General features: G+C 40.6%; 1 protein-coding gene across 1 annotated transcript in view; it reads right to left on the bottom strand.

Annotated features, from left to right (window-relative positions):
• LOC146960857 (uncharacterized) overlaps window positions 1-14,047 on the bottom strand; it is a 56,189-nt gene that overhangs the window by 29,402 nt on the left and 12,740 nt on the right. Inside the window, exons 3-4 of the mRNA XM_085771994.1 lie at window positions 10,261-10,419; window positions 8,674-8,832 (exon numbers count right to left, since the gene is read on the bottom strand). Coding sequence (XP_085628120.1) covers window positions 8,674-8,832; window positions 10,261-10,419 — 318 coding nt within the window. The remainder of the gene's footprint in view (window positions 1-8,673; window positions 8,833-10,260; window positions 10,420-14,047) is intronic.

The following is a 14,047-nucleotide window of genomic DNA, read 5'->3' as shown; positions in this document are numbered from 1 at the left end:
AAAAATGGTCTAAATTGCCGGTACACATGACTAAAACTTTGGAAAGGAGCGCGGCACTCAATGAGTTAATATGCAGTAAAAAAAAAAAAAAAATAGAAGTCTTACTCCAGAGTCACTGGAGTTCCATCGACCCATTTCCAGACGCCCTCCTCCTCTTTGTCGGTCAAACCAATCCAAACTGCATCTGGGGTTAATCCAGTGAGAAATGTCTGGTAAATATGAAGAGACCACGTTATACAGTTATCTGAATATATGAATGACACAGGAAATAAGATGAAAATGAATCACACATATTACCTGCTCTTCAGGACTGTCTATTACAACCAGATCTGCTCCTCTGCCTCTGCAGTCCTCTCTGCCTTTCTCCCAGGAACCAGACTCAGTGGAGAGGAGGTAACAGGTACAACTGAACATTGTCCATCCTGAGGGACATGTCTTCTCTGCAGGACACAAGAGGATCAGAATCACCTAACAGCTTGTTGTGGGGCTTTAAGATTTTACAGTTCAAATGTGACATTATCAGATCATCTACTGATCACATAGAAACTTATTTTTTTCTCTTGACACTGCCTACATTATAACCAACCCTGGCTGCAATGTCACACTTTATCACACATCACATGTCGACTGTGAAGGGGCTTAATTTTTTTACTGCTGTATTGCAGCAATGCAGTGACCGTTTTACTAGTATCCCATCATATGGACTTTTTAAAAACATACATTTTAACTTGAGAATGAATGGTATCTTAATCTACGAACTTCTTTCACTTCAAAATGTTTCATTCATACACAAATCAATCTAATAAGACAAACATGCAAAGACTCACTGCGCTCGTACAAACGTTGAAGCTCATCCCGCTCTTTGGTGACTTCAATGAGGGTGGAGTTCAGCTGGTCTCTCTCTTCAGTCAGGGACAAAGACTTGTTATCACTGATCTGGAGACGCTCACTCAGGTTGGCTTTGACAGAGGAGAACTCTGCAGCTAAGTCATGATCTGAAATAAATCAAGATACACAAAACACCTATAATTATATAATGCAAACAGAAACAGGGACAGGACCACATATTTCCTTATTTTTGCAGCCGCCCAGGTTTCAGTCTAACCCATGGTAACTTTTTAATATCACCGTGACACTTCCAATGTGCTGTCTGAATTTGCATTGCATGTTTTGGTTATCCTGCATGTTCTTCTTTTTATTTCTTCTTCTTTTTCCAAGGACATCATACTTCCAATGTGCAAAGAATCACAAAACTTTGCAATAAGTGGCACAATAAGCGTGTAAATTTAAAAACTTTGAAAATTCCTACCAAAACAACCGTACATGCTACGGTTTTGCTACTTTCACCAGAATGTAGCCCCAATACTTTAGAAACTTCTGTCCACTTAAACTCAGTACAAATTATGAAGTCCATGACTCTCTTTTTTTCAAAAACTGTAAACCTTATTAAACCTATCCCCTCCCACAATTTTTGCTCAATTGACACCAAACTTGCTAGAGAGCATCTTCAGACTGTCCTACACAACCGATCCACAGAGATTTTAGATTTATCGAAAAGTGCATCAAAATGTTGACAGTAAACAATTGTAAACATATACTTGCAAATTCTTGCTAAGTACATTTTTAATGTTCATTAAAAAAATTGGAGTCGTGGTAGAGGATGTTTGGATAATATCAGTATTTTATCTCAAAAACAAAATTTTTTACAAAATTTTGCTCAAAATGCAGATGTCTGAAGCCTGACTTTCTCCCCGTGACGACGGCAGAGTTTTACCCACTGGTTCCGGTGGTTCCTCAATATGTCAGTTTATCCAAATAACGCGTTTCTGTAAACTTTCTCTGACTGGAGCCAGAGGGTCAAACTCCGCCGTCATCACAGGGAGAAAGTGAGTCACTGTAGCCGAGCATCAGGCATCAGACCCGGCCGGCCCGCCGGACCCACCAGAGCTGAGCTCCATCTCACATCATAGACAGCTACTGTCGCGTATGAACTGTAAACACGTCTTTAACTGCACTAAAAGCATCGTTAGAGTGAGTAATGTCCATAGATCTGTTATTTTTTTATCTGCTACATCACAGACAGATGTTTGTGATCACAGACAGAAAGACAGACAGTCTGTGATGTAAAGTTTCTCAGGGGATCTTGAGAAAGTTTGCGGGATCTCAAGAAACTTCAACATCTTTTTTTTGTTTTAGGCCAGGAGCCAGGTCCACCCCTCAGGATGTTTTTTGCTACCTTTTTTTCACTATTATTTCTTGTTATCCCATACATTGGGCCATCACAAGTTGATAACCTCCACCCCCAGCAAGGGGCCGTTTGGCCCCAGGGGCCAAAAAACCCCCTTTTTGGGAAAAGCTTCTGGCGAAATTATGTAATGCCATATATTAGGGTACAGCAACTGCATACATGGTCAGATAACTCTGAAATTGTGCATAGTGTATCCTGACACATAGGGGAAACTATCAGAATAATATTCTGGGGCTTACTGCCTTTCTATTTTCAAATATCACCCTCAGTTTATCCCAAAAGACAAAAAAATGTGTTTCCGCCTGACAAATTGTCATCAAATGTGATCATTTTCAAGCATTTTATTACACATATCACTGCCTTAGATGGATATGAAAAACTTCCCACATTTGTAAGCCTCAATTTAAGCCCAAGATGACCTTTCTATCTCGAAGATTACACCTGCTATGACCAAAGTCTTCCAGTGTCCTACCTCAAATCAGAGAAAACGGAACTTTCAGCATTACCATTCCAAATGGGATTAAGCATGATTTCTTGCACATAAACTGTATCTTAAACAAGATTGGAGACTTAAGTTGTAGGCTACTACTATACCATCTGAAGTTAATTACATGAAAAGTGAATAATGTTACACCCCCAGGTGGAACAGGGTATCAGGGTACAATATAAAAGTAAATGCTAACCGATTTACACACACCAACACACTAACCAACCGACACACTTTAACCAACCAACTAGTCTATGGGCCAGACCAGATTTTGGTACCACTCAGGGTGGCAAAATCTAGTAACATTTTTTGAAAAGGTACATGTCCATAGATTATATTTTGGTATGATAACCCATCCTAAGTGGTAGCTTTATGACAGTTATCAGCTCATAAAGTTATCAACCCCCTGCAATAAATAGGACTCTGAACGCAGGGGGCATATCTTGTTTTGTGCTCATTTTCAGACCGTTACTCATATGTTATGAGGGCATGTTTGGTAGCATTTTAAGGTGTACAATCCTAGCTTTCATTTAGACCACGTTTTGGGCCTATCTAAAAAAAAATAAGGTTCACATGGTCAAAGGTCAATCTATCTCAACAACTATTTTTCCACTATTTTCGCCTAAACAGTCTTTTTTATAGCACTGTGAAATGTAGGAACAGCACTGACACAAATAACAAAAACTGAAATACTCACAGGACTGTAACAATTCAGGAAATGTATAATCTTCCCATAATTTCCTACTATGAGGGATGATTATGGGTCTTAAAGTGGAACATGGGCCCAGGCGAGAATTGTCAATAACTGCTTATTCCTCTGTATTTCTCAAAGAGTTTTTAAGTTTTCTATATATCTTTGCCCTAATTATCATCGTCATCATGATTATAGTCCAGAGTTAAAGCAGAAGTAAGCGGAATATTTGTGTTAATATAAGTCTTAAATTGTTATATCTTCCGACGGGAATCACTTATATAGAGTGTTTGGTCCGAAACACGGTTCTGTCAGTCACTCTGCTCTGCTGTAAGCCGAGGAGAAAACTTCTTGTATACTTCCCTGTATCCTACAACCTTTATCCAATGAGGAGAGAGAACGGCATGAAGGGCTGTGTGTGCAGCCAAAGGATGCGCGTGAATGTGGTGACGTAGGGACGAGGACCAATAGATCCATGACAAGGGCGGGGACTGCTAACTCCATCGGCTGACAAGAAGTTAGCCAAAGCGACCGGATTGCTTACTTCTGCTTTAAGGCAACTCTTTATCCTCCTCCACCCTCTGATTTGTGCATGTTTGCATATTTCTGCATCTACTCCTCCCAATATTTTGCACGTTCTGGCAGAAACGCCCATATTTGCATATTCATTAAGGCAAACACGCTAAATGGATTGCACGTGCAATTTTGACCGTTTGAGAGATGCAATCCTCAGTGCGCCCGGTTAGTAGATCAGCTTCAGCATCTGTTTGCGCGTGCAATCAAGTTTGCACGCACAAACACGTTTTAATACACACAAACCTTTAGTAGATCCGGCCCATAGTCAGAAGTTAGTGCTTATACAGTAGCTCTGTACACTGAACATAAGAGTGGTTAAGAGCTTTTCAAAGTGACTGACCACAAGTCATTGACCACTGGGGGGGCACACAGGGTGGCCAATCAGATTTTGTGGGGGGACAGGTGCCCCTCCATGCCACCATGGCAGACCCGCCCCTGGGTGAGGCAGGAGAAGTCTGGAAGCCTACAGGTCGTTGTATGTGGTTGAAGGGTCTGATGGCGCTGAGTCCAGGCCAAATTTACCCCCAGGGGACAGTAAAGTATATCTACAGTATCTATCTATCTATCAACCAGGAGTTGTTGAAGGTCAACCAGTGTGGTTGTGTTGGTCACTGTAGCATGTACAGCAACTCCCAAGCTGATCCCACAAGAGTTCAATTGGGTTGAGGTCTGGACGCCAATCAGGTACCAGTCATACACCTGTGACTGAAACACACATGGCAGCACTTGGAGCTCAGTACAAGAGTGAATACCCACAGGAGGATATTGCAGTGGATTTTGGTGTTTTTGGGGGGCGCTACCCACTCATCCTGACATCCCAACTCTTCTTAAAGAATTAACCTCAACCTGCGTGCTTGATCCCATCCCATCTAGCTTCATGAATAACTGTCTCTTTATCATCACTCCTCTCATCACTTCAATAATCAACACCTCCCTCACCTCAGGCTTTGTCCCTCCCTCAATGAAGCTGTTGTCACCCCCATCCTGATGAAACCTGGCCTCAGTCCCAACATCATGAACAATTTCAATCTCAAACCTTCCATTTTTCTCTAAAATACTTGAACGTGTCATTTATGCCCAACTGAAAGCCCATCTCAGCTAACAACCTATTTGAACCATTTCAATTTGGATTCCATAGACAACATACAGGCAGCTCTTTAAAATCACCAATGACATCCTCCTCGCCTCAGGCTCCGACCACCTCACCATCCTCATCCTTCTCGACCTCACCGCAGCCTTCGACAGTCACTCCATCCTCCTCTCCAATCTTTCCTCCACCCTAAACATCACTGGAACTGCACTCTCTTGAATTCAGTCATATCTCCTCCTCTACAGGTGTCCCAAGGTGTCCCCCAGAGTTCAGGGTTTGGTCCCCTCCTCTTCATCCTGTACTTGCTAGCATCATCCATCGTCAAGGTCTCTAGTTTCACTGTTGCGCCAATGACATCCAGCTTTACATTTCTACAAAATCCATCACTACTACCAGCCACACCACTCTCATCTCCTGCCTCAACAATATTAAATCATGGATGCAACACTACTTTCTGAAACTTAACTATGACAAATCAGATATTCTTCATTGATCCCAAATCTCTCACTAAATCTACGGACAACTTCACCCTTTCCATTGACAACATCTCCCTAACTCCCTTCCTCCCACATCCATTGTTGTCCAACGTTGGAATTTCCTTTGACAGCACCCTCTCCTATGATCGTTACATCACCCAGATAGCCCGGACTGCCTTCTTTCACTTTCAAACATTGCCTGATTTCATCCCTCCCTTCGTCCTAACCGTCTCTGCTGCTGAAACCTGTCACCACCAGACTTGATTACTGCAACAGCATCTTTTATGGCCTCTCATCCAGAACCCTCAATAAACTCCAGTATATCCAGAATTCTGCTGCCTACCTGCTCACTCATACTTGTCCCCATGACCACATCACCCCCGTCCTCCAAAACCTTCACTGGCTTCCTGTTTCTTACCGTATACAGTTTAAAATCCTTCTTCTCACATTTAAAGCACTCCATAGCCTGACTTCCTCCTACATCACTGACCTCCGCTCCTCGACCCCCACTCTCCTAACCGCTGCCTCCACTCCTTCGATGCCAACCTCCTGTACTACGCCCCATGAACTGGAACTCTCTCCCCAAATCCATCTGCAACTGCACCAACCTGTCCACCTTTAAGACCCTTATCAAAGTCTTTGAAGCGCTTTAAAATAAAATGTATTATTATTATTTAGCTGTAATGCTCAATCCCAGTCCAACCTTGTCATAAAGGTGACTTATCAGACTTTCCAACAATAATTGCTTAGATTTATTTATCGCTTTTTGGCACTCAAAGCACTTTTACACAGTAACGGTGGCGATACACTGTAAGCTACAATTGTAGCCACAGCTGTCCTGGGGCAGACTGACAGATGTGTGGCTGCCAATGTGCACCAAACAGCCCCCCTGACCACCACCAAACATGCATACACATCACACGAGGCAAGGTGGATAAGATATCTACGTCTACAACAGCGACTGGGACGGGGCGGAATTCGAACCTCTGGTTATTGGACGACCCACTCTACCTCTTTAGCCACTGTCATCCCAATATAAAATACAACACCAGCTGTATGTGAAATAATTGACAGAAATAACATAATAACAACAATTGTCAAGCTATGTTGTCCCACTATAAGGTTAATTGAGCCACCTAGAAGGAATGAACAAAATTAGCTAAGCAAATAAATTACATTATACTGTATCTGATGGAGACAATCCCAATATGTATTGAAAACAGATATAGCCTATGTCTAGAAAAGGCTATTTATAACTCATTTATCAATTATTATTTAAAGAGCTAGGATGCTCAAACCTACAAAGCTACATACTTTGGACTGATGATGATGATGATGATTAGGGTAAAGATGTAAAGAGAGTGCACAAAAATGTGCAAACTGCAAACATGCACAAATCAGAGGATGGAGGAGGATGAAGAAGTTGCCTTAACTCTGGACTATAATCATGATGACGATGATAATTAGGGCAAAGATATATAGAAAACTTAAAAACTCTTTGAGAAATACAGAGGAATAAGCAGTTATTGACAATTCTCGCCTGGGCCCATGTTCCACTTTAAGACCCATAATCATCCCTCATAGTAGGAAATTATGGGAAGATTATACATTTCCTGAATTGTTACAGTCCTGTGAGTATTTCAGTTTTTGTTATTTGTGTCAGTGCTGTTCCTACATTTCACAGTGCTATAAAAAAGACTGTTTAGGCGAAAATAGTGGAAAAATAGTTGTTGAGATAGATTGACCTTTGACCATGTGAACCTTATTTTTTTTTTAGATAGGCCCAAAACGTGGTCTAAATGAAAGCTAGGATTGTACACCTTAAAATGCTACCAAACATGCCCTCATAACATATGAGTAACGGTCTGAAAATGAGCACAAAACAAGATATGCCCCCTGCGTTCAGAGTCCTATTTATTGCAGGGGGTTGATAACTTTATGAGCTGATAACTGTCATAAAGCTACCACTTAGGATGGGTTATCATACCAAAATATAATCTATGGACATGTACCTTTTCAAAAAATGTTACTAGATTTTGCCACCCTGAGTGGTACCAAAATCTGGTCTGGCCCATAGACTAGTTGGTTGGTTAAAGTGTGTCGGTTGGTTAGTGTGTTGGTGTGTGTAAATCGGTTAGCATTTACTTTTATATTGTACCCTGATACCCTGTTCCACCTGGGGGTGTAACATTATTCACTTTTCATGTAATTAACTTCAGATGGTATAGTAGTAGCCTACAACTTAAGTCTCCAATCTTGTTTAAGATACAGTTTATGTGCAAGAAATCATGCTTAATCCCATTTGGAATGGTAATCCTGAAAGTTCCGTTTTCTCTGATTTGAGGTAGGACACTGGAAGACTTTGGTCATAGCAGGTGTAATCTTCGAGATAGAAAGGTCATCTTGGGCTTAAATTGAGGCTTACAAATGTGGGAAGTTTTTCATATCCATCTAAGGCAGTGATATGTGTAATAAAATGCTTGAAAATGATCACATTTGATGACAATTTGTCAGGCGGAAACACATTTTTTTGTCTTTTGGGATAAACTGAGGGTGATATTTGAAAATAGAAAGGCAGTAAGCCCCAGAATATTATTCTGATAGTTTCCCCTATGTGTCAGGATACACTATGCACAATTTCAGAGTTATCTGACCATGTATGCAGTTGCTGTACCCTAATATATGGCATTACATAATTTCGCCAGAAGCTTTTCCCAAAAAGGGGGTTTTTTGGCCCCTGGGGCCAAACGGCCCCTTGCTGGGGGTGGAGGTTATCAACTTGTGATGGCCCAATGTATGGGATAACAAGAAATAATAGTGAAAAAAAGGTAGCAAAAAACATCCTGAGGGGTGGACCTGGCTCCCGGCCTATTTCACCCATCAATTTTTTTCTCCCCCATGTCCCCTAAGGTGAAGAGGTTAAATTTATTTATTTACTGCTATAATGCAGCAATGGAGTGACTGTTTACGGTGTCCCATCTATGGTCTTTTTAAAAATATTAATTTGAAGTTGTGAATGAATGGTATCTTAATCTTTGAATTTCTTTGACATAAAAATGTTTCATTTATACCCAATCTAAGTAAGACAAACATGTAATGACTCACTCAAACTCTGCAGCTCATCCCGCTCTTTGGTGACTTCAATGAGGGTGGAGTTCAGCTGGTCTCTCTCTTCAGTCAGGGACAAAGACTTGTCATCACTGATCTGGAGACGCTCACTCAGGTTGGCTTTGACAGAGGAGAACTCTGCAGCTAAGTCATGATCTGAAATAAATCAAGATACACAAAACACCTATAATTATATAATGCAAACAGAAACAGGGACAGGACCACATATTTCCTTATTTTTGCGGCCGCCCAGGTTTCAGTCTAACCCATGGTAACTTTTTAATATCACCGTGACACTTCCAGTGTGCTGTCTGAATTTGCATTGCATGTTCTGGTTATCCTGCATGTTCTTCTTTTTATTTCTTCTTCTTTTTCCAAGGACATCATACTTCCAATGTGCAAAGAATCACAAAACTTTGCAATAAGTGGCACAATAAGCGTGTAAATTTAAAAACTTTGAAAATTCCTACCAAAACAACCGTACATGCTACGGTTTTGCTAATTTCACCAGAATGTAGCCCCAATACTTTAGAAACTTCTGTCCACTTAAACTCAGTACAAATTATGAAGTCCATGACTCTCTTTTTTTCAAAAACTGTAAACCTTATTAAACCTATCTCTTCCCACAATTTTTGCTCAATTGACACCAAACTTGCTAGAGAGCATCTTCAGACTGTCCTACACAACCGATGCACAGAGATTTTAGATTTATCGAAAAGTGCATCAAAATGTTGACAGTAAACAATTGTAAACATATACTTGCAAATTCTTGCTAAGTACATTTTTAATGTTCATTAAAAAAATTGGAGTCGTGGTAGAGGATGTTTGGATAATATCAGTATTTTATCTCAAAAACAAAATTTTTTACAAAATTTTGCTCAAAATGCAGATGTCTGAAGCCTGACTTTCTCCCCGTGACGACGGCAGAGTTTTACCCACTGGTTCCGGAGGTTCCTCAATATGTCAGTTTATCCAAATAACGCGTTTCTGTAAACTTTCTCTGACTGGAGCCAGAGGGTCAAACTCCGCCGTCATCACAGGGAGAAAGTGAGTCACTGTAGCCGAGCATCAGGCATCAGACCCGGCCGGCCCGCCGGACCCACCAGAGCTGAGCTCCATCTCACATCATAGACAGCTACTGTCGCGTATGAACTGTAAACACGTCTTTAACTGCACTAAAAGCATCGTTAGAGTGAGTAATGTCCATAGATCTGTTTTTTTTTATCTGCTACATCACAGACAGATGTTTGTGATCACAGACAGAAAGACAGACAGTCTGTGATGTAAAGTTTCTCAGGGGATCTTGAGAAAGTTTGCGGGATCTCAAGAAACTTCAACATCTTTTTTTTGTTTCACCCATCAATTTTTTTCTCCCCCATGTCCCCTAAGGTGAAGAGGTTAAATTTATTTATTTACTGCTATAATGCAGCAATGGAGTGACTGTTTACGGTGTCCCATCTATGGTCTTTTTAAAAATATTAATTTGAAGTTGTGAATGAATGGTATCTTAATCTTTGAATTTCTTTGACATAAAAATGTTTCATTTATACCCAATCTAAGTAAGACAAACATGTAATGACTCACTCAAACTCTGCAGCTCATCCCGCTCTTTGGTGACTTCAATGACGGTGGACTTCAGCTGGTCTCTCTCTTCAGTCAGGGACAAAGACTTATCATCACTGATCTGGAGACGCTCACTCAGGTTGGCTTTGACAGAGGAGAACTCTGCAGCTGAGTCATGATCTGAAATAAATCAAGTAAAACACCTGCATTTATATCATGGAAACCGAAACAGGGACAGCATCACATATTTCCTTAATTTGCCCCATGTTGCAGCCGTGCTGGTTTCAGTCCAGTCTTTTCTGAATTTGTAGTGGATTTGTGTCTTTTTTTTTTTAAAGTTGCAGTGCACTGAGGTCTTGGAGCCACTGTCGGATAATGATCCTTTAATCACCAAAGCAGACTCACAGTGAACACCGAGGCCGATGAGTCCAGCCAGCAGGAAAACACTCAGCAGACTCAGAGAGAGGACGACAGCTCCAAGACATCTCCTCTCAGAGCTGGTGGGACCTGAACCAAGAAAAGACCAGTTAATAAAAACAGTCACACATAATAACAGACATTTATTCTCTGCTCTGTCTGACTGGCAGCTCTTACCTGTAGAATTGTCTGAAATGTTGAACTTTTCAGGGTTTGCATGATTAACATCGTTGGTGTAGATTGTGGCCATTGATGCTCACTACAATACAGAGGGTCACCTGCAGCACAGTCTGACATGAAATAACTGAACTCTTGATGGTTTCAGTTATTTATCTTCAGTTCTGAGGAAGTAACAGGTCAAATCAACCAGTTTAAACAGGAAATTTGTGAATTCGTGAAGCTCAGTAAAAACATAAAAATCAGAAGTCTACAGTTCCTAAAAGCACAATGGGAGAAAGATTTGGGCATACATTTAACATCAGAACAATGGGAAACTATCTTGAGCCGCTCAAATAATCTTTCAAAATGTGTCAGGTATAAAATCATACAAATTAAGATTCTGTTCAGATCCTATATCACTCCACATAAACTTAAGAAAATGAATAATGGTGTTACAGATAAATGTTGGCATGGGTGTGGAATGAATGGAACTCTTATCCACTTACTGTGGCACTGCCCAGAAACACAGACATTTTGGTTAAAAATCAGAGATTATCTATGTAAATTATTTAAAATCAACTTTCCTTTAGAACCAGCCGTGGGTCTTCTAGGAAAACAAATAGAGGGAGCAACCACAAAAAAAATTCAATATTTATTAGACCTAGCCTTCCTTTCAGCTAAACGGTTAATCCTTATGAACTGGAAAGTGAAGAAACCAAATTGTTTTGATATAGTTAATTGGCAGAAGGACTTTCTGGAACTTGTTTCTATGGAACAAGCTGCTTCTGTCCTGCAAGATCTGGGCAGTGATCACACAGATTCTCTGAGTCAAATCATGTCACTCTTGAAAGAAAATCAAATCGATGAGGATATATCCTGATACAATACTGACAATGATGAGCCATTTTGTTCACTCTTGTTTATTGAAATTGTATTTAGTTATTTACTATTATTATTGTTGTTGTTATGGTTTCTTTGGTGGTACCTGTCATATTACTCCAAAGAAAGAGGGGAAAAAAAAAAAAATGTATTATTATTTTAATTTTATTTTTATATATTTGTTTTTTTCTCTTCTCTTTTTCTCTGAAGAGATCCTCTCGCGCTATAGGTGGAGGAGAACAGGATTAAATGTTTCCTAATGTTAAAATGTTGCATTTCATTGTGAGCGGGCAGAATGATGCTTCAATGTATCCCTCTCAGCACTCTCTGTGTGGTGCCCGGTCCTGGTGGGTTATGTCTCCAGCCCCGCCAGTCTCAGAACGGGACCACTCCATCTGTGTTATATGTGTGTGTGTGTGTGTGTGTGTGTGTGTGTGTGTGTGTGTGTGTGTGTAGTTGGGGTGACTCATGAATGTATTCATGAACTTTCATTCATGTTTTGTGTTTTGTCTTTTTTTTTTTTTTTTTTCTCTTGTTGTTGTTGTTGTTGTTGTTGTTGTTGTTGTTGTTGCTGTTGTTGTTGCTGTTGCTGTTGCTGTTCCTGTTTGTTATCTTTGTTGTTCATTATGTAAAATAAAATAAAAATTAAAAAAAAAAAAAAAAAAAGAAGTCTACAGTTCCTTACAGTTCATTTTCTCTGGTATTGACCTTGAAAAGTTTTAGCAGCTGCGTACTGAACATCTCAGATGTACTCGCAGCATTTCACCTGGTGGTATATTTAATTCCAGCTGCAAGCCCACTGTTTTGTGTTTTACATGGATTCGTTCTATTGTTTTCCACCATAGATATACCGTAAATAAATTACTGGTACGACGTGATTCCTGGCCCCAGCCGTCCCTCTTTGACCTGCAGGGCCGATCACCGCAGAGGAAGAGCAGAGGCTCGGTCGGTCATTTTGTTCTACTGGTCTTGAGAAACACTGTGTCGGGCCACAGAATTAGAATCACTCAGAGTCCAGATAGCTGTTTAGTATCAACCCAGGATTTATTCATACATTTCTGGGGACGAAATTCACCTCACCGCACTGTCTCTCACATAAACACAATTTACTCACACTTCCTTTAAAACAATACACAATGACCAGGTCTCAGTGTAGATAGTAATATTTAAAATGTGCAACAGTGGTGTTCAAATGAAACAGATTTATGAAAATATTCACCGTTTTATATAAAGTATGAGTTGTAAATGAAAACACGTTAATTGTCAGTTCAGGGAGTACTCCCTCCATAAAACAAACAAAATGGAAAAAAAACTGATGGATCAGTCTTTAATTAAATTGTCCTTAAATGGTCCTTTCAAAACTAACAAACAAAAAAATCATTTTCTGGCCAGCAAGAAAAATAGAGCGCACTCTTTATTTATGTTTATGTATGTTTGTGTAATGAGGGATTGGGGATATGTGTGTATTTGCCTGGAATGGTCAAGGGGGTCACGGAAACTTACCACCAGATTTACATAGTTCCTCTTTAAGAGTAGCAGACTAAATTTACTTTAGTAATGATTTGCATAGGCTTCAGTGGAAACGCAGACCTTATAGTTCCTGAAAATAGTAAAAGGTCACCCGGCAGTGACCAGCAGGGTATTCCATCAAGCTCGCTTTTTTTTGCGTTTCCACTAGCCCCTAGTGCCTGGTACCTGGTACTATTTTGGTAACACCTCGGCCCTCATCCAAGCGAGTCAAAGCAATACTAAAATGTGACGTCAGCTGACTGCCTTCCACTGATTGGCCAGAGTGTTGTCACTGAAACAGTCAACTTTCGACACCAGAATTAAACCCGCTAATTTTAAAAACACACAGACAACAGTGCCCACTGACCTGTACATATGACAGCTCCGCTCCCGCTGAGGAGGGGGAGCATACGTCAATCCGACCGCCCAAAAGTCCGATTGCCCATTTCTCCGACTACCCATTAATCCAAGTTACTCTAGAGGGTTATGGTTAGGTTAAGGGTTTGGACCAGAATGAAAACAAACATATGTGAATATGAATGCGTGCAGCCTCGGTCCGCATCTCACCCCTGGTCTTCACTGGAGGTTGAAAAAGTAACTAACCTGTTTGGAGTCGTAAGGAATAGAAAGTACGGATACTCTGTGTGTTTAAATGTAGGGAGTAAAAGTAACAAGTTGTTAAAGCAGAAGTAAGCGATCCGGTTGTTTCGGCTTCTTGTCAGCTGATGGAGTTAGCAGTCCCCACCCTCGTCCCTACGTCACCACATTCACGCGCATCCCTTGGCTGCACACACAGAGAGGACCGCCCCTTTATGCCATTCTCTCTCCTCATTGGATAAAGGTT

Source organism: Trachurus japonicus, unplaced genomic scaffold, assembly GCF_045865225.1.
Source record: "Trachurus japonicus isolate A0001 unplaced genomic scaffold, Traja_1.0 AP029896.1".
In the NCBI taxonomy this organism is placed as follows: Eukaryota; Metazoa; Chordata; class Actinopteri; order Carangiformes; family Carangidae; genus Trachurus; species Trachurus japonicus.
The sequence above is the reverse complement of the archived record's forward strand: the minus strand, read 5'-3'. Positions and strand labels throughout refer to the sequence as shown.